Source organism: Coccinella septempunctata, chromosome 2 (assembly GCF_907165205.1).
Source record: "Coccinella septempunctata chromosome 2, icCocSept1.1, whole genome shotgun sequence".
Classification (NCBI taxonomy): Eukaryota; Metazoa; Arthropoda; class Insecta; order Coleoptera; family Coccinellidae; genus Coccinella; species Coccinella septempunctata.
The window spans coordinates 1,243,688-1,270,312 of NC_058190.1; the positions used below are offsets into that span (position 1 = coordinate 1,243,688).

A 26,625-nucleotide genomic window follows, 5' to 3' on the forward strand; every position below is an offset into this window, starting at 1 on the left:
TTTTTCTGGTTTCGACCAAGTCTACTCGAATTCAATAAAAGGAATAGAATTCGAATTTCGCGCCCTTTTATCGAGGAACAGAATTCGAATTTCGCGCCCTTCAATTATGAAATAGAAAACTGTCATTCAACAGTTTGAGAGCACGATTCCAGCGCCACCTGATTGTCAATTGTGTGCAACACAGGCCAAAACGTATACGCTTTTTAGTACTAGCGATATGAGGCGGTTTCCTATCTTCCTAACTCTATAATCTTTGGGTTGAAGCGCTATGCGTCCGTAACCTACATCTTAAGTTGTCCCCCTCGAAACAGAAATCGACCTGTCCGAGCATTTCTATCGAAAAAATTTATTTCGTCTGTAATCTCGTCTGTTTCGTTTTCAAATGGCCACCCTGTATTTTACAACAGATAGTATAGCAAGGAGTGAATTGCAGAGCGGGTGGAAATAATTTCACTTTTTTTGGCAAACAATCAATGTGCGAATAGAACCGCAGAATTCTTCAATCAACGACATTTAGATAAACATGTTAATAGGAAGTATGTTTTGAAGCTCAAAATGTCGATTTTTCACAAAAAAAAACACTACAAGTGCCATGAAAACACCACTTCATTTTCAAATACTTAGTTAAGAATATTTCGAGAACTAATGCATAAAATGAAAAAACAATTACTGTGCTGAAATCAGTAAATAAATAAAATACCTTTCAAATGAGGTATCACTCACCCCATCTTCCCTATTCAAAAATTGGGGGTGAGGGTTGTAGTAGCAAGGGTTGAAGCGCTATGCGTCCGTAACCTACATCTTAAGTTGTCCCTCTCGAAACAGAAATCGACCTGTCCGAGCATTTCTATCGAAAAAATTTATTTCGTCTGAAATCTCGTCTGTTTCGTTTTCAAATGGCAACCCTGTATATATATTTCATTTGAAGAGAACATAGACTGATTATCTTTTTAACGTAAATGTAACTTACAACTTACCGTCTCACCAATATTCAAAGTTAATAAATAGAACGGTGCAAAGAACAATTGCAAAATTGGTGATACCTGAACTACAACTTTTAAACCCAACGAGATAGAGGAAAATGAATGTGTCATTCATATTGTCTTTTTTCGAGCAACTAATAATGCCATCAACTGCATTCCTCTTTTGTTTTCGAGTTTTCTTGATTTTCTCACAATCCAGTCAACTTTTCCAAATGTTTTCTTTCGAAGTATGAGGAAGGTTTCAAAGAAATAATGAATGAAATCGGTTCAGCCGTTTTTAAGTGATGCGATCACAACAGAAAACAAGAATCCATTTTTAAGATCATTCCGCATTGAAAACTGACAACTATCAACTATTACTTTCAAAAGTGGACACCATGTAATAGTAATTTGAAGTACAAATGTAAAATCAGCCTCGATATTCAATCCGATTCATTAACATCAATATTCGAGAGCTGTTCTGTAAATTCCACTACTGATTAGAGCAGCTAAAATACACTGAAGGAATTATAAAGAAAAACGATGTGATCTAGGATTAAAATTTATTCAGAAGGCATACAGTCTTTCAACATAAATAACACTGTATGACACATAAAAAAATGTTCTAGACAATTTAAACAGTAAAAAATATATATTCAGTAATTTTAAATCTATGTTTTTCACTATACTTGTTCTCCACTTTGCAATAAATTATCTCCCAGACTAGACTTAGTTAACAGCGGTCGGTTGTAGGTTCCATCTGCTTGGGTAACTGAAAACAAAGTAAACATTCGTAATCTGCACCTCCTATACAATACATTCTACATTGAGCATGTTTTTAATCAGTCTGCCAAAATCATCTTGGGACATGTTTCAATCAAGCGAACTATACAAAAAACAAAAGACTTGTATTATGTAATGTACACTGGAATCCACATGACTCAGTCTCGTCATCGTGTCATCATGATAAAGGGAATAAAATTAACAGAATTGCTAAGGTTATTCAGAATAGATTACTCACTTTTCGGAGGGATGTGATTATCAAATTGATGGAAGAATTGATTTGAGTCCTTGCATACCTTCCATCCTCCATTCATACAACTGAGTTAACACTTCATTTTGACAGTTAAACTTCATGCATCTGCAAATGAATAATGCGTCAAATCTTTTATCAGGTTCCTCATGATATTATTGGGATAAAGTAAAAATCTTCAGAAGAATGTATTCAATCATGTTATCAGTTGAAACACGGACAATTAAGTATCATCACAAAAATTTAAAGGATTTGACTATTTCTAAACAGCTAATTCAAATAGGACAAAAGTTATCGACAATATTCAGTGGTAATTAAGTTTAGATCTTTGACTCACCTAAAGAAATCAATTTCAGTTGGTAATTCTGAAACAAACCTTCTGTTGTGTTATCGTAGTAAGTATACCTGGAGAAAAATTTCGTATTAGTATTTTTCTTAATTATTAAGCAATTTTTTCTGTAATTTTTTCAGAGTAATCAGTCTGCCAAAATCATCTTAGGACATGTTTCAATCTAGTGCACTAAACAAAAAACAAAAGACTCGTTTCATGTAAGGTACACTGGAATCCACATGACTCAGTCTCGTCATCGTATCATCATAATGAAGTGAATAAAATAAAAAAGAAATGTAAAATATTACTCGAAACTAATAACTCACCATTTTTGGGATGTGATTTAGGTGAAGTTTGAAGATCTAGATCTAGATTGATGGAAAATCAATTCAATTGAAATGAAGATACACCTTATCCCTTGTTTTCCATAATAATGCCGATTGGAGCCCTTGCATGACTGTCATTTGTCATTTATACACTAGGTTATGAACAACTGAAATGACACTTCAATTTGACAGTCAAACTTCGTGCATCTGAAAATGAAAAATGATTGAAATGTTTTTATCAAGTTCTTCATGATGTTATCAAGATGTAAAAATCTTCAGAAGAATGTATTCAATCATGTTATCAGTTGAAACACGGACAAATAAGTATCATCACAAAATTTCAAAGGATTTAAATATTTATAAACAGCTAACTCAAATAAGACAAAAGTTATCGTGAATATTCCGAAGTAATCAATTACATCGATTTTGGACTCACCTGGAGATACTGATTTCAGTTGGCAACACTGGAACAAATTCCTTCCTTCATTCTCTGGGTAAATTAATCTGTAGAACAAAATAATTATTAGAGTTTTTCTTGCTTCTAGCGTATTTTATTTGTAACTGAGTGTAGTCAGTCTGCCAAAAATCATCTTGGGACACGTTTCAATCTAGTGCACCATACAAAAAACAAAAGACTTGTATTATGTAACGTACACTGGAATCCACATGACTCAGTCTCGTCATCGTATCATCATAATGAAGGGAATAAAGTTAAAAAAAACCGTAAAATATTCGAAAATAATAACTCACTTTTTGTGGGGATGTGATGCCTTTCTTTTCATTCATACAACCAGATTATGAACATTGAATTGACACTTCAGTTTGACATTCACACTTTGTGAATCTGAAAATGAATAATGCTTGAAATGTTTTATCAAGTTTCTCATATTATTATCAAGATGAAGAAGTAAATATATTCAGAAAGATGTATTCAATCATGTTATCAGTTGAAACACGGACAAATAAGTATCATCACAAAAATTCAACTATTTCTAGACAGCTACTTCAAAGGTTTGTTCGTACAGTGGTTTGCAACGGTTGTGAACTGTACGAAGCAAGCGCAATTCCATTTTAGGGTAGCGAAAATCCATTTACGCTTGCTCTGTACAGGGTGGACAAAATTGGTGATACCTGAATACAACTTTTTCAACCCAACGAGATAGAGGAAAATGCATGGCACATTACGGTCGTAATTTTTCGAGAAACTAATAATGCCATCAACTGTGTTACTCTATCTTCTTTTGTTTTCGAGTTATACGTCAAAATTAAAATTTCAACTTTGGTCATTACATCCATTTCTGTTTAAGCTAGGATGTTGAAATGAAAACATTGTACAGACACTTTTTTGATAGCAATCCGATGGCGTACTATGATTTTTTCCAACAGGTTTATTTGCTGAGCTATAACATAAAGATGTATTTTTTCTTATGAATACAGTAGTTTGAAATGACTTAGAAAGACTGAGGGCGATGTATGATATATTTCTGAAACGGTGAAAAAAATGGCGATTCTTTCCAAGTAATTTTAAACTTTTGTTTTCATAAGAAAAACTACAACTTTATGTTATAGCTCAGCAAATAAGCCTGTAGAAAAAAATCAAAGTACGCTACTGGATTGCTATGAAAAAAGCGTCTGTATTGTGTTTTCATTTCAACATCCTAGCAAAAACAGAAACGGAGATAATGACCAAAGTTAAAATCGCCCAAATTTAAATTTTGGCCTATAACTCAAAAACAAAAGAAGATAGAGTAATGCAGTTAATGGCATTATTAGTTTCCCGAAAACAGACGACATGAATGGTACATTCTTTTTTCTCTATCTCGTTGGGTTAAAAAGTTGTAGTTCAGGTATCACCAATTTTGCCCACCCTGTACAGTTCACAACTGTTGTGAATCCCTCTACGAACAAACCTCAAATATGTTGTCCAAAGGTTCTTGCGAATATTCTGTAATAAATAATTACAAGTCGATCTTGGACTCACCTGAAGAAATCAACTACAGTTGGCAATACTGAAGAAAACCCACCGTTCTGTTCTCTTGATAAGTATATCTGGGGAACAAAATTCGTATTAGAATTTTCCTTAATTATAGGGATTTTTATCTGTAACTGACTGGAATCAGTCTGCCAAAATCATCTAAGGACATGTTTCAATCTAGTGCACCATACAAAAAACAAAAGACTTGTATTATGTAACGTACACTGGAATCCACATGACTCAGTCTCGTCATCGTATCATCATAATGAAGGGAATAAAGTTAAAAAAAACTGTAAAATACTATTCGAAAATAATATCTCACCTTTTGGGGGATGTGATGCCTTTCATTTGTCATTCATACAACTAGGATATGAAGAATTGAAATGACACTTCAATTTGACATTTAAACTTCGTGCATCTGAAAACGAATAATGATTGAAATGTTTTATCAAGTTCTTCATAATGTTATCAAGATGCAAAAATCTTCAGAAGAATGTATTCAATCATATTATCAGTTGAAACACGGACAAATAAGTATCATCACAAAAATTTAGATTATTTAATTATTTTTAGACAGCTAATTCAAAGGTTTGTTCGTAGAGTGGTTCACAACGTTTGTGAACTGTACGAATCAAGCGCAATTCCATTTTAGGGTAGGGAAAATCCATTTACGCTTGCTCTGTACAGTTCACAACCGTTGTGAACCACTCTAAGAACAAGCCTCAAATATGTTGTCCAAAAGTTCTTGCGAATATTCTGTAATAAATAATTACATATCGACCTTGGACTCACCTGAAGAAACCAATTTCAGTTGGCAACACTGAAACATACCCTCCGTTTTGTCCTCTTGAGAAGTATATCTGGGGAACAAAATTCGTATTAGAAATTTCCTTAATTATAGGGATTTCTATCTGTCACTGACTGGAATCAGTCTGCCAAAATCATCTTAGGACATGTTTCAATCTAGTGCACCATACAAAAAACAAAAGACTTGTATTATGTAACGAACACTGGAATCCACATGACTCAGTCTCGTCATCGTATCATCATAATGAAGCCAATAAAATAAAATGTAATCCAAAATGTATTACTAACCTTTTTTTATGAAATAGATGGATGTCATCTTAGATACAAGTGAAACTCGAAGATCTGAAAAAAAAAATAAAAACAACGGTTAATAACCACTGCACGATTCATAAAATCGAGTGGTTCATATGAAAGTTCAACTCACTTCTAATTTTCGTTATTTATGTTGATTAATGACCCTACATGCCATTTGTCATGTATATGTATTCAACCAGGTTATGAACAACTGGAAAGACACTTCAGTTTGACAGTCAAACTTGCTGCTCCACCTTCCGTTTCTATGTGCAGTGCTACTAGCAGAGTGAACCTCAGGACCATTTTTTATCCTCATGCAGTTGGAGTGACTCACACCCTAAGCTACGTCGACAAAAATGCCGAAAGAAACTAGTCCCTCTCACCATCAGAAAAGCGGACTTTGTGTCTTCTAGTCTGTTGTCCTCAACTCTTCACTTTTACGTCGAGTGAACAGTTCCATCGGTGCTCCTGCGCCAGTGGCACAAAGAGCAACCAGACTCAGCGGTTTCCTAGCAAGGGTCAGACTCCACTATCCTCTAGCATAATGGAGTTGTTGAAGTTTTTCTCCAAGAAAGTTCGCCACACCACAGTTGTGGCTAGGTTAGGATAGGCCTCACCACCTCACTATACAACCAGTGCATATTGTGAGGTTTGAAGCCCCATCCATCACCAAGTACTCTCCGAGAAGACCAAAAGATGACATTGGTCTTATTCGATTGGGTGTTGATGTGTTTGTTCAACAGTTGCTCGCTGTCCAATATTGAAGTAGCTCGAATACAGTGAGCCAAACGTCAAATAATCTAGGAAGCTTGTAATGTTGCAACTTACGGAACTACCTGTTTTAGAGACAGTTCGTTTTCCAAGCGTCACGCGTAGAGAAAATGACACTGGTTGAACTACCTCAGATAAGTAAGACAAGGTCATCGGCATATGCCGCAACAATGAACCCAGCTTCTGCCAATTCGACCAGGAGCCCAACAAGTAGAGACCACAGGAGATGTGTTGAAACAACACCCTGCAGGCGTTCCCTTCTTGATATGCCCCTGATGATAGTCGAATCGTCTAGCCGAGCCAGAGATGCTGCAAGTCCCAACTTGTTAATAGCTGAGCCCCAACATCAGTGGAAGCAGCCAACCCTTGACAGAGGGCTCTTGAGTCAATGTTAAATATGTCCGCAACTTTGACAGCTGCAACCGAGGGATGTCGGTTGCCGCTATGCAGTGTTGCAATTTTATTTGAGTGACGCACGTGTCAGCAACCACGAGGTTCGGTTATTTCCCTCAGGCAGCTGACTGCCACGTCACACCAACAGATCCTTGAGGATCTGTTGATATGTTGGAAGATGCGGAACTCTTCGCTGGTCCCCCACCTAACTCTTTGGATTCCAGAAGGACCAAGGGTAAGGCGGGAGCCCTGGCAGAGTCCACCTCCATCTCACACTCCTCCAAAACGTAGAGGTCCGTCTCCTCAACACTAGGCCCCACCATTGGAGCCCCCTGTTGAGTCTTGGATGAGCTCGAAAGTACCCATTCGCATCCCGATCCCAACTTGGAACTCACAGGCCTTCAAAACCTCGAGAGACTTCCTGTCTATCCCAAGAACGATCCGAGCCTCGTCGGGCTCGTCGCTCCTACCATAGACCCTCCATCCCCTAGTCTTGAGGCCCGGAGTAGACATCTTTACCCGCCTGAGAATCAGCCCGGTCGGCACGGACCTCTGGGGGCCCCTCACCGACAGCCTTACCCTCCTCAGCCTCTTCAGGTCCCCCATCTCGATAATCTTGAGACGGAGTCCCTCCGGTAGATCCAGCTTCGACAGACAACCTTCCAGCCAGTTCCTGCTGAAGGTCCCTACGCAGGAGACTACCATCGCCCCCTGGCGGTCGAGCGAAACGCCGCGGAACGTCGGGTAAGGCTGGCCGGTCCGGATCTGGTCCATCGCGGCCGCCACCGCCAGCTCCACGGCGTCGAATTCCTCCTTCGAGAGCGCCCTATCCGGCCAGTCCTCGTGAACGAGGGCTACCTTCAGGGTCGAACTCGATGAAGCCTCCGACTTATAACCTTGAGCCCCACCAGTGGTGGAGCCCTCGGTGTCACATTGTACTGTATTATTTTTCGTTGATTTATCCATATTGTTCCCACGAGTGGCGAAGAAATCAAGGTCGCCCTCGGCAGAGCTCCGATACCGAGGGAAGGTCTGTATACAGGGGGATGCGACCCGGTTTCCCCGGGGAATCGTTCATGACACGCTACTGCCCGGTGCCATTCAGCCGTGGGCACGATTTCTTACACCGAGGCTTTGGGGGGGTGGGTCGGTCTTGGTTTTCGCCGCTCAACTTGGACCTTATCGACGTGGGAGACCCCGCCGGAACGGTGTTCCGTCGACGTCGCTCCAAGCATCATCGCGGCTACTTAAGCCCTCACACCGACGTCAAGGTGCCGACCGTTCGTGAGAGAACTGAAAGGGTTGCACTCAGATTTTTTACGGAATGGATTTATGTGATGCGAAAGAAATTTCAAGGACGACGGACGACGGTTAAAAAACTCTTCTCAACGTTCAGGATGAGTCTTTGACTTGTACATACGGGGTGCTTTCAAAGGTGAGGCTTTCTCTTTGACAGAAGGTACAACTCGCCCCTTCTGGCTGGAGGGATGGAATATCGATTGGGGGAAGAAAAATAAGTAACCTAAGGTTTGCTGACGACACTGATCATTGCTGCAGACGAAGAACAACTGAAAATCCTAATGAAAAAATTAGATGACTATGGTATAGAAACGGTTTAAAAATCAACGAAACTACTGTGAGTTAATTAGGACCAGAGGTAAGACGACACTCCGTTTTTTTTTATAGGTTTGTTCGTAGAGTGGTTTGCAACGGTTGTGAACTGTACAGAGCAAGCGCAATTCCATTTTAGGGTAGCGAAAATCCAATTACGCTTGCTCTTTACAGTTCACAACCGTTGTGAACCACTCTACGAACAAGCCTAATATATCATTGGAACTTCAGTCTCCGTCTATACCCCTCCTATACCATAATAGTTCCACCCCTACTGTCAATAACGTACCCTGCTGGTGTGGATACCCGGGGGGTACAGAGGACACTTTAGGGTGGCTACCCTTCCTAGAATTTTCCCTCTCGTTCCCGTGTTCACCCCTACGGTTAGGGAAGCACTCTGCTGGTGTGGATACCCGGGGAGTGCCGAACGCGCCTAAGGGTGAGCCGTCGTAATTCTGTGTCGTCATTTTTCATCCCCTAACCTGGCTGAAGTCCAATGTCTGACCGTTAAGTGTGCGTCTTAGGTTCTAGCTGGCGAAAACGTCCGTAAACCCCGTATAACGTTTTGAGATCGGATCCTGTTTCATTCCGTCCGTTTTGCCCTGTAAATTCACTGATTTCGAGTCTTCCACTGTACGGATTTTGCTATAGTGCCATTTGTGTTTCCTTGTACGAGTCATCATCATCATCATCATTTATTCACCATCAAAATATATTACATGGCAGGTCAAAATACAATAAGTTCAAAAATAGAACAGTATAAAATATAAATATAAAAGACGAGAAACATTTGAAGACACATACAAAAGGTCCAAACATGTAAATGTAAAAATGTAAGCACGGTTATTCATCGAACTTAATGTTCCAGAATTCTTCGAACTTATAAACAGTGTTTTTAATTAACGTTTCCTTAATCTTCTTCAGCAACCTATTTCGTGGAAGCATCCGCATTTGTGATGGAAGTCTATTATAAAATTTAACTCCAAAATGATTAGTGCCAGTCTGTGTTTTTTTGAGGCGATGATACTCAATGCTAAGTTCATTTTTGTTCCGTGTACCATAGTGATGATTGTCATCATTTTTCCTGAATTTAGCTCTATTATCATGGACATACATTATGCAGTTAAGTATATACACAGATGTTACGGTGAGTATACCCAATGATCGAAACAACTCTCTGCATGAAATGATTCTTGGGACTCCAAGAATGGCTCTGACAGCTTCCTTTTGCTTCAGGAGTACATCAATCAGTCCGGAACTATGACCCCATAATATTATGCCGTATGTAGCAGTCTGGTGGAAGTTGGCGTAATAGGTCAACCTAGATATGTCCGTGCCTGCAACCTCCCTCATCCTACGTATGGTGAAAATTGCAGTCGAAAGCCTCTTCAATAGTGATGTTGTGTGAGTGTTCCAGGTAAGTCGATTGTCCACAGTCACACCTAACAATCTGATACACTGCGGAGCCTCATTGCCGGCTACTATCATACGGTGGGACTTATCCACATTGAGTTTCAATCCATTCACGCTAAACCATTTTTCAGCACAAGCCAAGGTCCTGGCACCTCCAATTTCCAGTTCTGCTCTCCTGGACGAATCATTTACAAAGGTGGTGTCATCTGCAAACATCGAGGTAAGGGAGCACGGTACATTCAGTGGTAAGTCATTTACGTATAACAAAAACAATAAGGGACCTAAAATTGATCCCTGGGGCACTCCATATCTAAGAACCCCCACCCGTGATACTGCATCATTCCACGAGACCACCTGTGTTCTATTCTCCAGGTATGATTTGAAAATAGCCAACGCATTTCCTCTAACTCCATAAATTTCCAACTTCTGCAGTAGTATTTCTCCTACCACACTATCAAATGCCTTGGATAGGTCGCAGGCCAAAACCTCAACTAATCTACCTCTATCAACTGCCTCAATAACATTATCCATCAACGCAATCAGCGCTGTCATAGTTGATCTACCTGATCTAAATCCATGCTGGCATTGATCGAGAACCAGTGTCCTGTCGAGAAAACCCAACAATCTTCCCTTCAATATTTCCTCTAATATTTTCGAAAAAGTAGGCAGAATAGATATTGGCCTATAATTAGTGCATTCGTCTTCATTTCCACTTTTATGAACGGGAATTATTCTTGCAAATTTTAGTGGTTCAGGAAAAACTCCCTGCTCGAGACACTGATTAAAGATATCACACATAAACTTAGAGATTTTTGGGTAAATCCTTTTCATCAATACCACATTCATTCCGTAGATATCCGCAGTTTTTTTATTTTTTAACCTTTTAATAATCTGATTCAGCTCATCGATTGTAACCGGATAGTTGAACATTGAACCTGAGGATCTGGGTACCCTCGAAGCAGTCTTTCTCATCAATTTTATTGCTTCTATGGCAGAAGGTGAGCACTGATTTGAAATTGTCACTCCTATATTAGAAAAGAAACAATTGAGTTCATCTGCGGTCAATTTACCTTCTTCTTTCCTCTTCTCTCTCGACCTAGCAGTTTCTTCCCCTATTACTCTCCATATGGCCTTTGTTTTATCCTCTGATGAACTTATATACTCTCTGTTCACTTTCTTCTTTTCTGCAGTGTGACTTTCTCTTAGAGATCGTTTCAACATTTCTACGAGTTTCTTGGAGTCATCACTCTGACGAATACTGTGGATTGTCAGAGCCGCATCAACTGCCTTCTTCAAAGCCACATTTGAAGCATTTCTGTGAACATAATTTTTATTCCTGTTTACATTTACCGTCTTCAAAGGAAAACAGCTATCGAAGCAGCCTTTAAATACTGCATGAAATCTATCAAAAGTCTCTTCAGCTCTTTCGGATTTGAGTGAATCCCAGTCAATATCACTTAGTTTCTCCTCAAATTTAATTATATTTCTCCTCGTTATCATATGCCTAGTTATATATTTCCTTTTTGTTACAGATGTCTCATTAAGCAATTTAATTTCCTGTACTGAATGATCCGACAAGTGTGGGTCGTATGTTTTACTTTTGTAAGTGTCCTTGTATATGTTCGTAATAAATATATTGTCAACACAAGTTTTCGATTTTCGACTAACTCTGCTAGGCTCATTGAAAGCCGGGAATAATCCGTACGACTCGAACAAATTCAAGACTTCATTTGAATACTTATTACTTTCCAGGAAATTTACATTGAAATCACCTGCAACACAAATTTTCTCTAACGTCCCCCTCGTCATCTCATCCAAACATGCAGACAATCCCGATATGAAAAGATCAAATTGGCCTTTAGGTGGTCTATATATACTAGCAATCACTAAATTTTTGTCAGGAATTTTTACAGCGGCTACCTCAAAATGATGATCAATACTCATCTGTTTTATTTCAGGTAATTTATTGTAATGTATTGTGTTCTTTATGAAAACTGCTGCCCCACCATAATCCTCGTCAGAGCGGGAATAAGAGTCTGCAATTACGTAATTAGCGATATTCACCCGGCTCAAAATATCCTCTGATGCCCAATGCTCAGAAACACAGCACAAATCATAATTATTATCATTCAGAATACTCGAGAAAAAATCAATTTTATTTTTTAAGGATTGCAGGTTAACGTTCGCTATTGAAAATGGTTCTTTTTTTTGTAGTTGGTTTATTGTACGCCTATTTATTCCTGATATTATCTCTGATTCGAAGAAATTTATATCTTTTTATGGATATATTCTCTGGCCAATTTTCACTCTTATAAAGTTCTTCGACTATGTCCAAATCACCACCTACCTTAAATGAGCGGCTAGTTGCACCTTCCCTTTGTGGTAGTGCTTCCACAATGAATTTTCTATTAGGAAATTTCAACTTGAGATGCTGTTCGACACTTTTCTCGTCCGTTTCCAAACCTGCTCTACCCACATGAATCCAGGCATATTTTGGAGCGCCACTAAAAGACGATGACTTGGCTGTTCCCTGTACAACTGAATTTTTAGGTCTCTTTTTTGTTTGTTCAGTCTTCCCTTCCTTATATGTGTAAATCTTCCTCGAGATTTCCTCGGGTTTGTGTTCTTTTAAATGTTGTGACTTGACCTGCTTCTCCTGTTGCTTATCTGGAACATTAGTTAGATCTACCGCCTGCTTGTCAACAACGGCAACGTCGCTTAGAACATCGAAAGAAAATGTTCTCAAATTTTGTTGATTCTTATTCAATAAATCAATAATCATATTCTTGTCACTTATCATTTGTTCCAGTGTGTTCAACGTCTTCTTCAGGTAAATTATCTCCAATTCCATTAATTGTGATCTGTCCTCGCCAGTAAACAAAGTGTTTGTTGATGTTTCACTTTGAAGGTTAATCTTGTTTAGATTTTTGCAACTATCGGCAGGCTCGCTAAAATTTCCTTCGGAGCCCACCTCTATTAATTTACGTAATCCTGGAGACACATTTACACCCTCGGGAACTTTCCTGCTAATTATTATTTCGATTAAATATTCTTTTTTGAACTTTAACAGCTCACTAGCAAATTCACTGTTATGCGCCATGACGTTTATTGAGTAAAGTCGACAATTGTAATTTGTGTGACTTTCACTGGTTGTCGCTAACACCCCAGACACCGAGGAACCTTGTCTTCGGCTAGTAGCTACCAGGGTAGGTTTGCTATTTTCCCTTAAAGAATAGCTGGCGCTCGAGTACACCGAGAAAAAGGCGTTACACTAAATATGAAGTGGTTGATAAATTCGTGTACCTGAGACATAGTGAAAGGAAGAAGATGGTTAATTACCAATGATGGAGGCTGTTCAGAGGAAATAAAGAGATTGGCAATGGCCATAACGGCAACAACAGAACTTATCAAGATATGGATAGATTAAACTATTACGAAAACGGTGAAAGTAATGCTGGAAAATTCCTTGATCTTCCAGATGGCCATGTATTCCTCTGAAACTTGGACGTTGAAGAAAATAGATCGGAAACGAATTAAGGCTTTCGATCTAAACAAAACATGAATATATGGCTGGACAATAAATGGTTCAGTACCAAGTTCATCGGATTAGATGAATCAGGTCACTTTCGAGAGAATCGTAATTGTTGTATCGTGCCATTTAGGGTGAAAAAAAAATGTTGGAAATCGAGGCAGTTTCTTGAAAGTGCTTATGTTAGTTATGTTGAAAAAGTGCTATGCCCCATTTCATCCCATTTTTACGACGATTGTTGGAATGTTCGAACAAGAAGATTGTGATGCCCATTGTGAAAAAATTCGTGAATAATTTATACGAATTTTATTGGTGAGATTTTGAAGTATTATTCTATTTTTCACACTTGTGTTCCGAGTCTCTTTCTGTCAGTTGGTATCAAAATGAGCCATTTCATAAAATCGTGTAAGTAACTAACAAAAATGAGAACAATTCGGCATTCCCAAGTTTCCATTTTCATTCTCACGTAAAAAAAATATCGAACAAGGCAATATCCTAAACGAAACCACATGTTCGAATCAGGAGATAAGTTTTTTCCATTACTCTGCGATAATTCAGCTAACAAACGGTCTAGGGTAGTATTAGAATCTATTTCAGTAATCAGTTTGATTTTTTTTTTCAACTTTGTCATTTTGAAAGTTTTGTACAGGTGATTTTTGACGAAACGCTTCATTTTGATCAGTTTTACCTTCTGTTGAAAAAAAAATTCCACCTTCAAATACATCTTGCATATGTACAATTCAAAGACTGTATAAAATTTACAGATATATGTAGAATACAACTCACCTCTTGTTTTCGATAATTATGTTGATCTGCGCCCTTGCACGCCCTTCATTTGTCTTTCATACAACTAGGTTATGAACAACTGATATGACACTCCAGTTTGACATTTAAACTTCGTGCATCTAAAAATGAAAAATGCTTGAAATGTTTTATAAAGTTTCTCATATTATTATCAAGATAACGAATTTAAAATCTTCAGAAGAATGTATTCAATCATGTTATCAGTTGAAACACGGACAAATAAGTATCATCACGAAAATTTAAAGGATTTGACTATTTCTAAACAGCTATTTCCAATTGGACAAAAATTATCGCCAATATTCAGTGGTAATTACGTTTAGATCTTCGACTCACCTAAAGAAATTAATTTCAGTTGGTAATACTGAAACAAACCTTCAGTTGTGTTATCGTGGTAAGTATACCTGGGGAAAAAAATTCGTATTAGAATTTTTCTTAATTATCAAGCGATTTTTTCTGCAATTTTTTTAAAGAAATCAGTCTGCCAAAATCATCTTAGGACATGTTTCAATCTAGTGCACTATACAAAAAACAAAAGACTTGTATGCTGTAATGTACACTGGAATCCACATGACTCAGTCTCGTCATCGTATCATCATAATGAAGGAAATAAAATTAAAATAAAATGTAAAATATTAATCAAAACTATTGACTCACCTTTTAGGGGATGCGATTAAGGAGAAATTTGAAGATCTAGATCTAGTTTGATGAAAAATCAATTCTATTTAAATGAAGATTATTCCTTGTTTTCGATTATTATACTGATTGAAGTCCTTGCATGCCTTTCATTAGTCATTCATACACTAGGTTATGAACAAATGAAATGATACTTTAATTTTACAGTCAAACTTCAGGCATCTGAAAATCAATAATGCTTGAAATGTTTTATTAAGTTCCTAATAATATTATCAAGATAACGAAGTTGAAATCTTCAGAAAATTGTATTCAATCATATTATCAGTTGAAACACGGACAAATAAGTATCATCACAAAAATTCAAAGGATTTAAATATTTATAAACAGCTAATTAAAATAGGACAAAGAATATTCAGAAGTAATCAATTACATGGATTTTGGACTAACCTGGATTTCAGTTGGCAACTCTGGAACAAATTCCTTCCTTGATTCTCATGGTAAATTAATCTGTAGAACAAAATACTTATTAGAGTTTCTCTTGCTTCCAGCGTATTTTTTTTTTGTAACTTAGTGTAATCAGTCTGCCAAAAATCATCTTGGGACATGTTTCAATCTAGTGCACCATACAAAAAACAAAAGACTTGTTTCATGTAATGTACACTTGAATCCACATGACTCAGTATCGTCATCGTATCATCATAATAAAGAAAATAAAGTTAAAAAAAACTGTAAAATATTATTCGAAACTAATAACTCACCTTTTGGGGGATGTGATGCCTTTCATTTGTCATTCATACAACTAGGTTATGAACATAGATTAAATTAAAATATAGATGGATCACTCTGACAAGTGGCGCCACCTATTGTTATGGTACACTTATCACAAAAATTATTCTAAATTTGATCGTTAGGTGTCACTGCATTTTGAGCTTTCGATCGTTATCACTCATGAATGACCGTGATCTCCGCCGAATATTCAAATGACTAATCAAGATATCTATAGACCGACAGATGTATTTTTGATTATCTATCAATTTACGAATTGACATAATTTTCTAATAAATTATTCAATAAGCGAAGCGAAATGTCTGCGAGAGTGAAGTCATGCTGTGTTTTTGGGTGCAAAAATCGTGATGCAAGAAGGTACTTGCGACATTACATTGAATTCAAAAGACCTCAAAACCTTTATTGGACAAGTTCATAGGATGTTCGCTACTTCCCCAAAGTACAATTAAACATCGCCCTACAATACTCTCGAGGGGGCATACGCCGAATTGTATGGTACCTCATTACATCAACCTCTACTGAAACTTTTTCGTGTCATACATATGCTTTATTGTTTGATATTCAAAAATGTATTGCTGATATTCAATATATTATGCGTATATTTTGTATAAATATTGAATTGTTTTTGTGATTAGGAATTATGATACTTTATGAGAAATATTTTTGGGTAATGAATAAGTTTTGTAATTAGAATAAAGAGAATTTAAAAGCTAATTTCAATTATAAAATGAATCCGTGTTTGAAGAACAATGCAATAAATTTTTCAATTATGAACTGATTTTTTTTTCGATTCTTCGGATCAGGGAAAAATCCAGATAAAGATTCGTATTATTCGTTATCTCACTGCAATTTCTTAATGAGCAATTTATTTCGAATCTTTCTATGAGTTTCACTCACAAATTTTCAAATATATTCTGCCTTGATCATTACAAGAAAATTAAAAATGAGCGTTTTTTTATTTGGTTTCATCGAAAATTAGTACATGTACCGTAAAAACAGATGACGCTGAAGTTTGTTTTTCGAGTGGTCCATCTATTCTCTGTTCATTTAATCTATGGTTATGAACAACTGAAATGACACTTCAATTTGACATTTAAACTTCGTGCATCTGAAAATGAAGAATGCTTGAAATGTTTTATCGAGTTCTTCATAATGTTAACAAGATATCGAAGTTGAAATCTTCAGAAGATTGTATTCAATCATGTTATCAGTTGAAACACGGACAAATAAGTATCATCACGAAAATCAAAAGTGCGTCAGTCCACTCGGATCATAGAGTTGGAACAAACGAGATGGCGCTGGTCGAGCATACGCCCCCTGGATTAGATTAGAATATAAAATTAGAAAAAAAATTAGAAAAAAAATTAGAAAAAAAACTCACCTCGATAAACCACGTGAGCCAGAGTGGCATTCTCATGTCCTCATTTGGCTCAACTGAAAATAAACATGCATTAACTGAAAGTCCAAGCAGAAAATTTAAACTTCCTAATTTTTTTGTCAGTCAGAAAAATGGTTTAATCATAGCATTTCATCTGAAACACGGATTAAAAATAATTCATCACGAAGTAACATATAAAGTAAAATATTAGGTTAGAAAAAACCTCACTAAGAAGACTGCAACGTTGCCATTTAACCAACCATCGAATATCCAGCAACATACAAAAATCAATTTTTATGCGCAGGCAAGCTTTAATATAAAGTTAAGTGCATCTACAGGCTGTTTTCAAAGGTAATATCTTTATGAACCGAAGGTGCAAATTTATCAAAATAAACGGTGTCTCAAAAAGCCGCTTATATAGAGTTGTATAGACACTTCATGCCTTGAAATCGAATGCGATTCAATAAAAAGTGGAGTACTGACTTGGCGTAAATGTTCGTAACTATCTGAAGGTGAGCAGTGTAGAAGAATTTGAGACGGGTATAATTTACCTTATTTCTACGCCGTACAAGACTGGGCGAACGTCAAACTAATTTTTTTTTTTCAACAATTAATTGTTGAACCTTGAGGTTTTGTATAAATATTTATTGGTGAACCGGTTCATTTGGGAGAGTTATACCAAAGAGGTTATACCTTCTGTTAAAGAATATACTGATCTTTGAACACCCTGTATTGACACATTGAAGAGCCTGTTCCATCGAGTGATGCCCGAACGGATCACTCCTTTGATTTCAATAAAAAAATTACTCACCTCAACGAACCACAGGAGTGACAGTGTTGTCATCATCTCATCTTTCGGAATGACTGAAAAATAATTAAAATAATTTGAATTGATTGAAAATCCAAGATAAATAATAATTATACCGATTTTCTACTAAATACTCAGAAAAAAAGGTTTAATCATGGCATTTCATCTGAAACACGGATTAAAAATAGTTCATCATGTTTTAACCTCACTGGAATGACATAGCAACGTTGCCAAGTGAACCAACCATCTAATATCTAGCAACATAGAAAATTCTAGTTGTTTGAGCACATCTACACGGTAGTTCCAAAAGTGAGTCTCTTTTTGAACCAATTGGTTCCTCAACGAAGAATAAAATACTCACCTCAACTATTGTGTTAAGTATAGTCATCTCTTGGGGGATTGAGGATTGACTGAAAAGTAATTTGAATTAACTCAAGGTCGAAGATGAAAATTATTGTATTGATTTTCTACTATATACTCAGGGAAGAGTTATAATCATTGCATTTCATCTGAAACACGGATTATGAATTACTCATCATTAGTGCCATTTAGAATTCAGGTACGCTCATTCAAATAGTAGTTATACCCTGATATTCTAAAATCCACAATACGTCAGACGGAAGCGAACATATTCAATGTAAGAGAAATTATATAATGTTTCATCTGAATCTAAACGACTTATATTTCAGCTGAATATTTCCACAATCAGAAAGATTGTGAATGAAGAGGATGACAAAGAATTTCCTTTTATTGCGAGACCCAAAAAAGTGGTGGCATTTGAGAATTTTATGTTTGATGGAATTTATGCGAAAAGTTTACTACAGGATTTTCGATGAATGTCATCGTAGAATAAGTTAGAGAAAATTAATTTTTCTATTTTTCATTTGACTTATTATTATTATTATTATTATATCAATGTATTAAGATGAACAGCCACAAATACGCGCCAGTTGTCCTGTTAATTGTTTATTCTTATGAAATTTTTGTTCAAAGGTGAAGTTCATCTTGACTTGAACTATCTTACTTAATTTCTTTTATTTATATTGATGCAAGATGATTTTTGTTGAAGAATTTAAAATTCTTGTGATTATCAGTTAATTCCTTTGGGAGATACCCATTCCCAACCACTGCATCATATGCATTTCATCTTCGGGTTAATATTTTTGAAATCTACAAATGTTGTAAGCCAAAGAAGATAACGAACATCAACTCTCCTCAAGCTAGTGCATATTATGATATTATACTGATCTCTTGTATTTTCCATGCAAATATATGGATTTGGTTTGCCCTCAATCAGTTTGTATAAACTTCAATTATGTTCGTCACATATTTTCCGAAGAGATTCGACATTGTGATAAAATACGTAATAACAGAAACTTTTACGTAGAACGGGCAACATAGCGTTGATTTAAAACCGAAAAATGTTTTGACAAGCATCATAACCCCATATTTTCGTACTATACCCAGTGAAATGTGTCAAATTTCCATGGCCAATCGAGTGCTAAAATAAAAATGAATGCAGTTGACATATCTGTGGATCATTTAAACAGAGTACCCAATTTTTCAAATTTCACACATACTTTTTAATTTTTGAACATCAAATTACTCGAAAACGACGCATTATACGTTCAAATATACATCAGATAGCGTCTAACTTAGTTTCAAGAGTTGGGTTCTTTGAATTGTTGGTATTTTATTGGCAAGTAATGGTTATAATGAGAAAACTGGAAGACTTGGGTGATATCTTGTGTTCGGAAAAGGTTCATCAAATGAATGAAAACTTATATTCCAAAACTAATTTCATTTGATAAAACCGTTTGTGAGACAGAACTGAAAATAAATTTTTTATGGTTTTTCAGCAGCCTGTATCTTTTAAACCGAGTTCAACAATCTACTGTGAAAATATTTGTATGAGTCAAAGACTCACCCTGTAGATATTTGTTATTCAACCGGTTAATTTTGGAGTTCTATCTTCTTTTAATGAATATACTGATCTTTCAAAACACCCTGTACTTATATATCGAAGAGCGTGCCATCGGATCACTCCTTTGATTTCAATAAATAAATTACTCACCTCAAATAACCACCGCAGGAGTGACAGTGTTGCCATCATCTCGTTTTTCGGAATTACTGAAAAATAATTTGAATCAACTCAAAAGCCAAGATGAAAATAATCTTCTCATTTTCTACTATATGTTTACTCAGAAAAAAGGTTTAATCATAGCATTTCATCTGAAACACGGATTAAAAATGGTTCATCATGTTTCTACGTGAAGTAACACATAAAAAGTTAAATATTAGGTTAGAAAAACCTCGCAAGAATGACACAGCAACGTTGCCAAGTAACGGACTATCGAATATCCAGCTACCATAGAGAAATAGACTGAACATCTGGCCAGCTAGTTGTCTTTTTTTAGAATTTTGATTGGTCCACACCAATTTTGAATTTTGAACACTATAGTGTGAACTCTTTCATCGAGAAGGTTTTCGTGTAAAACGCTTTTCAAAATTTGGATTGCAATTTGGATGCAAGATTTTTTAGAAGAATCCGAAAATGCGATCAATAATTACAATTCCATAGAAATCTTGCAAGGGTGAACGATAATAAGGTTGATTGAAAAAAATACAATAGGCATCAGGATATTTCATTCCTACATTTTAACCCACTCAATTTTTTACAAGCCAATTCTATTATGCACAGTGAAGTGTTAACAGATTATAATAGAACATACAAATGAATGAAATACTGTGATAATTTTTATGGAGAATTGTACAAGTTTAATGGGAGATAACATAATTTTTTCAAGTTAATAGCCTACCATGATCTTAGCCCAGTATTATTGATTCGGTGTCATTCGGTCCAGCATTACCTGAAAAAAAATAATTGGTGAGAAAGAGTTATAATACACAACAGTATTCAAAAAACGAAAAGTTTCGTTAAAATGATCATTTTCAATCTGGAATATCTACTTGAAGCCTCTCATTAATTATTTCAGATATTATGGTCAAATTGTTTGTTGTTGTAACTGCATTACATATAGCTAGTGTCAGTACATGTCCTTTATCTGTAAGTATTTTTCGAAAAAAATATTAATATGCTTATAAATGGGAAATAACCTATGCTTGAAGATCTCCTGTAGATATTGGAAATTCCAAACAAGCGATACGCCCCCCTAGAGTCAAAATTTTTTTAAATAAAAAGTTAATACACTTTTGTTTGTTTAAATCGAGGAACGGGGAATATTTTGTTGTTTCAATAAGAGTTTTCATAAAAATATATCTTTTTGTTGAAAATATCTTCATCTTCATCGTGACGATGGGTAAACCTTAGTGAAGTTCTCATAATTTGCACCCTTTGGGCAATTATTATCTCAGCTATTATTAAAGATAGTTGTTCCTGAACTACAAGGCGGAAACGGAAACGTTCACTTTTAGAGACATTATTTCTCAGGCCCTGTATAAGATAGAAAAAAGGTGGAAACTGCTTACAATAGATATTTTTACATAAAAGTCAGTGTTTTTTTAGTACTGTTTTAAACCCTTGTACAGGGCCTGAGAAATAATAAATAATGACATCTCCAAAAGTAAACATTTTCGTTTTCGCCCTGTATTTCAGGAACAAAAGTAGTTGAAATATTTCTGTTTGTGGCTTTGAAAGTTTTACAAAAAAGTGTACAAGGTCGCGGAAACCGCATGTCTCTATATTTAATAATAGCTGGGATATAGTGCAGTCTCAACCAAAATGGGAAACAGTGTACAGGGTGGGCAAAATTCGATGGGATTGAATGGCAGCTCTGTAACCGTAAGCTTGGGAAAAATGGATGGCAAATGTAACACCCTGTATCTTTTCCATGATGATGATGAACAGTTTAAAACCTTACATTTTTTTAGAAGTAACCTTAGGATTATTTTCTCTCCTGCGTCCAGCAGGCACGAAAGATGAAATCGGAACGGAAAATTTTATTTAAATATTGGATATAGAAAAAAACGGGCGTAAAAGACAAAGAAAAATTGTGTTAATCCATTTCATGAATAATAATTTTTTTGGATGCCGATAGAACTCTGTAATCGTTAGAATACACAGGTTACTAATAATAACTATCTAAAATTGGTCATTCAGTTTGGTTTCATTGTGAGTCATTTAAAATATCCGTTAGTTATTATGTTCATTATTCCTGAAATTTTTGGCTGAAATGTCATTTTCGTGTCTGCTGGACAGAGGTTTGAAAATAATCCTGAGATCACTGTTGAAAAAATGTAAGGTTTTAAACTGTGTACATCATCATGGAAAAAACACAGGGTGTTACATTTGAAAAAATCGAGAAAAAACAATTTGAAATACTTCATATTTGGACATCGATAACGGGCACCCTGTATAAGAGAGGTTGATCATTCAGGAACGATAACTAGGCAAATTCTCAAGTTGAAAGAAATCCTCATCAAATTCATGTTTCTATCGCTTCTGGAAATTAGTAAAGGGCTTTTACCGAACTACTGTTTCGTCGAAATTTTGCAGTTTTTTCTGAATAAGATCCGTACCGTTGGAAAATATCCCCAATATTTTGCATCATGGTAGAGTTATTGAAAAGCATTGAAAATATGCAAAAATATAAGGGGTGTTCCATTTAAAAAACCACTCATTTGTTGAATAATTTTATTTGGGAACACCCTGTATATTAGAAAATAATTTCCTGAGATGCAGAATTGAAAGTACAAAGGAAATGCTTTTCAACGTAATTTCTGAAACGTCTGGTTTAGCAGGTATGGAAGCCTAGTAGTATAAACAATACGGGTTCTGGACCGGAAGTGAACTGTCATTCTCAGTTTGACAGATGTCACGTGTTCGGTCATGCGCATTGATGTCGTAGGGGGCGCGTCGTTGTGCGGCCATATTGAATCATGTGATTGGTTGGGATGTGTCAGGTGGGGATGCGATTAGGTGTCAGGGGGGGATGTGATTGGTTGGTAGGCATGGATAACCTCAAATTGTAAGATAAGAAAATGTAGATAAGAACACAGGGCGTAAACAGGAAATGATGTGACCATAGAATATATATAGGAATACATAAACAGAAAATCAAACCACAACAAGATGATGAAACAGGAAATGTAACCTCAAAATATTGATAAGAACAGGAAATAGATAAGAACACAGGGCGTAAACAGGAAATGATGTAACCATATCATCCTGCTGCGATTACATTTCCTGTTTCATCATCTTGATGTGGTTTCATTTCCTGTTTATGAGTTCTTATCTACATTCGGTTATTTCTTCTTGATTCCTGTTTGAGCGTCCTTATCTAAATTCTATGGTTACATCATTTCCTGTTTACGCCCTGTGTTCTTATCTACATCCTGTTCTTACATTTTGAGGTTATCCACGTCTACCAACCAATCACATCCCCCCCTGACACCTAATAGCATCCCCACCTGACACATCCCAACCAATCACATGATTCAAAATGGCCGCACAACGACACGCCCCCACGACATCAATGCGCATGACCGAACACGTGACATCTGTCAAACTGAGAATGACAGTTCACTTCCGGTCCAGAACCCGTATTGATTATACTACTAAGCCAAACGCACTATTGCAGGACCCTGTATACTAGTTGAAAAGCTTTCGGAACATATTCAATTGAATCCAGGTTTATAAAATTTCCTGAAATTGATTAATTCCATATTGGAAAATTTTTCATTTTTTCAAATATCCGGAATAAAGTGATATCTTAAAAGTCTCTCATATTAGTAATAATAATGAGGTTCACTCTTTGAAATTTACAAGGTTGTTACAATTTTAATATTTGAATAATAAACCTAGGGGAATTAACTAAAGAAAAAGCCTGTGTCATTTAATAACCTGACACAATTTGGGAGCATTAAGTACATTATCATATTATCGATGAAACGCCAAGCTATCTATATCTATACCTAACTAGTTTTTGAGTTTTTTTATTAGAAGAACAATCAGGGACACGACGTATATTATATATACTGAATCAGAAAAGAATAAGGGATTGGAATATGTAAAAATAACACAGGGTCTATATTCAAAAAAATAAAAGTTACCACCAAAGATTATAGAGTAGAAAGATAGGAAACGCCCTCATATCGCTAGTACTAAAAACCGACTACATTTTGGTCAGTGAAAACACGCGTGACAATAAGATGGCGCTAAAAACGCACTGTCAATACAGGAAAATTTTTTGATAACAGTTTTCTGCTTCTTAATTGAGGGGCGCTAAATTCGAATTCTATTTCTCGTATTGCATTCCAATATTGACTTTGTTTCTATCAGAAAACAAACATCCTGAGCGACAAAACAAAAGTATGGTTTTGCTTTGTGATCAGGATGTTAGTTTTCATCTAAACATTGTTTGGAATCAATTGATATCAACGAAAAACGCTGTTGGATGTGCTATATGTTTATTTTCAATTCATAAAAAATTTACAAAAATTGAAATAGTGGGCAATAAATGAAGCTTTAACTAGGACACTAAAGTATATGGTGATCTGCTATATGTTGAAGGTGTTGTTTCTGTAGAATATGTTGTTCTGAATTAATGAACTTAGTTGAATTTGTAAAATATACATATATCAGAAATTAATATGAACCAATATTCAATATACCATCATAGCATACATATTCCAGTTACTTACATGTAGGTATTATTTAAAGAATTTTCAGAACCACACTTAAAAAAAAAACCTTACAGAGATATGCAAGACCTGTAGATCAGTATAGTTTCTTGGTTTTTTATGATTTCCTTATGATATGGTCTCTTCATGACACAATATACAAATTGATTAATGAATGAACAAAACACTCACAGTAGGTTTCATAAAACTTTGACTTTCCAAACAACAATTTGACAGTCATTCGGTTCCCAAATGGAAATCAATAAAACCTCTGCATTTCTGAATATATTGAAAGAGTAGCGATTGAGAATCATTGAATGGCCTATAAAGATCATAATTTCCGCTTAATAGGCCGTTCATGCAAGGGATGCTTTCTGCATACAACAATTTACGTCGATGAACAGTTCTCTATTGACCTGTAGTAAAATGTTCATTGCACATGGTTTAGTTAGTAGTGTTTGCTGAAGTAATTGTCTTCAAGCCCTGAGAATTTAATCCACTTCGGAGCACTGAAAATTAGAATCAATGAATGACCGATTCACATGTTACGACTTTTAATACTTACGCTTCCATTTTCCTTAGTTGAGTGAAAAACTTGATCACGTAAAATACATTTTATTATTTGATCCACCGTTTTTCACCATTCAATAATTTTCGAACAATATTTTGATGTTTTTACCAAGAAATAAGACAAAAAAATTAAAAAATCAGCAACTAGAACGAGCCAGATAAACAAAAAGCGGAATGAGAGTCAAAACCTCTTTGATCAAAATTGACGTCTGAAATCTGCAAATGGCACTCAAATTAATATTTCAACCAGTCCTAGCGCAAGGAGATATATCTATATCTCTCTCTATATCTCCTTGTCCTAGCGTCTTAAAAACACGCGTGACACACAGATGGCGCTCAAATCGCTTTAGTCGCCTCGTTTCCCATCTTTCTACTCTATAATCTTTGGTTACCACTATATCACAGAAGGGGCGGACTGAAAAAATCCTTGACTACGCCACTGCATTCAACATGAAAAAGTGTCTGTAGAATGTAAAATTTTTTTTTCGATATAACTGATACAGAGGCAACAGTACGAAGAGCCGAAAAATGAGTTTTCACTTATAACTTGAAAACAAAAAAAGATAGAGGGATGCGGTTTTGGCCATTAACAATCTTTTGAAAATCGAGGTAAGAAATGTGCCATCCTTTTTCCCTAGCTCTTACGCTTACAGAGCTGCCATTAAATCCCATCGAATTTCGCCCACCCTGTACAGCTCCTCCAGGTGAACCAACTAAACATTTCAGGCCCTCATACCGTCGATAGACAACACGGGACACGGCGGCGTCATCATAAGATGGTACGGTTTCTTCGGGATGGCCAGCCTGGGCAAGTTCATCACGAGAGATCCGACAGATGGCGTTATAATCGTCAAAATCAGGATCCCGACCGGCGGACGGGCGTTGGTGGTGTTCGACGCTGACGTCACCCTCAGGGGGATCTACGGCCATCTGCTGATTGGCGCGGAGAGTTCGCTGGGCGCCGGCATGTCCATGGGGATAGGCTCGAGCGTCAGACTGACCAAGTGGAAATGGGGCATGTTCGCCGTGTCCAGCACGGGGATGACCAAGGTCAGGGATTACCACTTTGGAAATTACGCGGGCAACCTGATGCAGCTCTACGACGGATTCTTGAAGATGATGGACACTGATAACATGGTCGAGACGACCAGAACGGAAACGGAAACGTTTTCCGTTCAGTCTGGCGTCAGGGGGAGGTTCTGAGTTCGCTAACGAAAATCGGCCTATTTAAATATGAGGGTACTTCGTTCTTATGATTGGAATTCAGGTTATTTAGTTGTATTTCAATAAACCAACCTTCTGAAAGATAAATTGTGTTCACTCAAAAGTTACCCATGTAATAGGAAATACTCCTTCTGACGAAAATGATGTATTTTTTATAAAATATTGTAACGTGGTTTCCTCGGAGAAACTTATCTCGAGCGCCAGCTATTCTTTCCACTAGGATATGGCTGCCATACGTCCCGGTACACCGGGACATGTCCCGGTTTGAGGCATTGAGTCCCCGTGTCCCGGTTAGTTGTTCGGTTGTCCCGGTCATTAATTTGGTCGTTATCGTG

The 26,625-nt window shown here is 36.5% G+C and overlaps 1 protein-coding gene and 2 long non-coding RNA genes across 7 annotated transcripts; 1 reads left to right on the forward strand and 2 right to left on the reverse strand.

Annotated features, from left to right (window-relative positions):
- Window positions 1-1,511: 1,511 nt before the first annotated feature.
- Window positions 1,512-7,189, reverse strand: LOC123308062. 3 transcript variants are annotated; one of them, XR_006537040.1, is made up of 9 exons: window positions 5,859-7,189; window positions 5,723-5,776; window positions 5,420-5,487; window positions 4,950-5,045; window positions 3,089-3,156; window positions 2,653-2,859; window positions 2,333-2,400; window positions 1,984-2,103; window positions 1,512-1,734 (listed from the first exon to the last, which is right to left on the reverse strand). It is a non-coding gene; the product is annotated as an uncharacterized LOC123308062 (long non-coding RNA). The 3 variants fall into 3 exon arrangements; XR_006537038.1 differs by lacking the exons at window positions 3,089-3,156; window positions 4,950-5,045; window positions 5,420-5,487 and adding an exon at window positions 4,634-4,701; XR_006537039.1 differs by lacking the exons at window positions 4,950-5,045; window positions 5,420-5,487; window positions 5,723-5,776; window positions 5,859-7,189 and adding an exon at window positions 3,403-3,547.
- A 9,508-nt stretch (window positions 7,190-16,697) lies between these two features.
- Window positions 16,698-20,859, reverse strand: LOC123308349. Of its 3 annotated transcripts, XR_006537096.1 has the most exons (6): window positions 20,674-20,859; window positions 19,929-19,984; window positions 18,216-18,264; window positions 17,858-17,910; window positions 17,050-17,102; window positions 16,698-16,776 (listed from the first exon to the last, which is right to left on the reverse strand). It is a non-coding gene; the product is annotated as an uncharacterized LOC123308349 (long non-coding RNA). The 3 variants fall into 3 exon arrangements; XR_006537098.1 differs by lacking the exon at window positions 18,216-18,264 and having other exon boundaries at window positions 16,725-16,776; XR_006537097.1 differs by lacking the exon at window positions 17,858-17,910 and having other exon boundaries at window positions 16,725-16,776.
- LOC123308348 lies at window positions 20,502-26,377 on the forward strand. The gene is made up of 3 exons (XM_044890964.1): window positions 20,502-20,741; window positions 20,851-20,921; window positions 25,793-26,377. The coding sequence occupies exons 2-3, from the start codon at window positions 20,856-20,858 to the stop codon at window positions 26,267-26,269; spliced, it is 543 nt and encodes a 180-aa protein (XP_044746899.1). The 5' UTR covers window positions 20,502-20,741; window positions 20,851-20,855; the 3' UTR covers window positions 26,270-26,377.
- The last annotated feature ends 248 nt before the right edge of the window (window positions 26,378-26,625 follow it).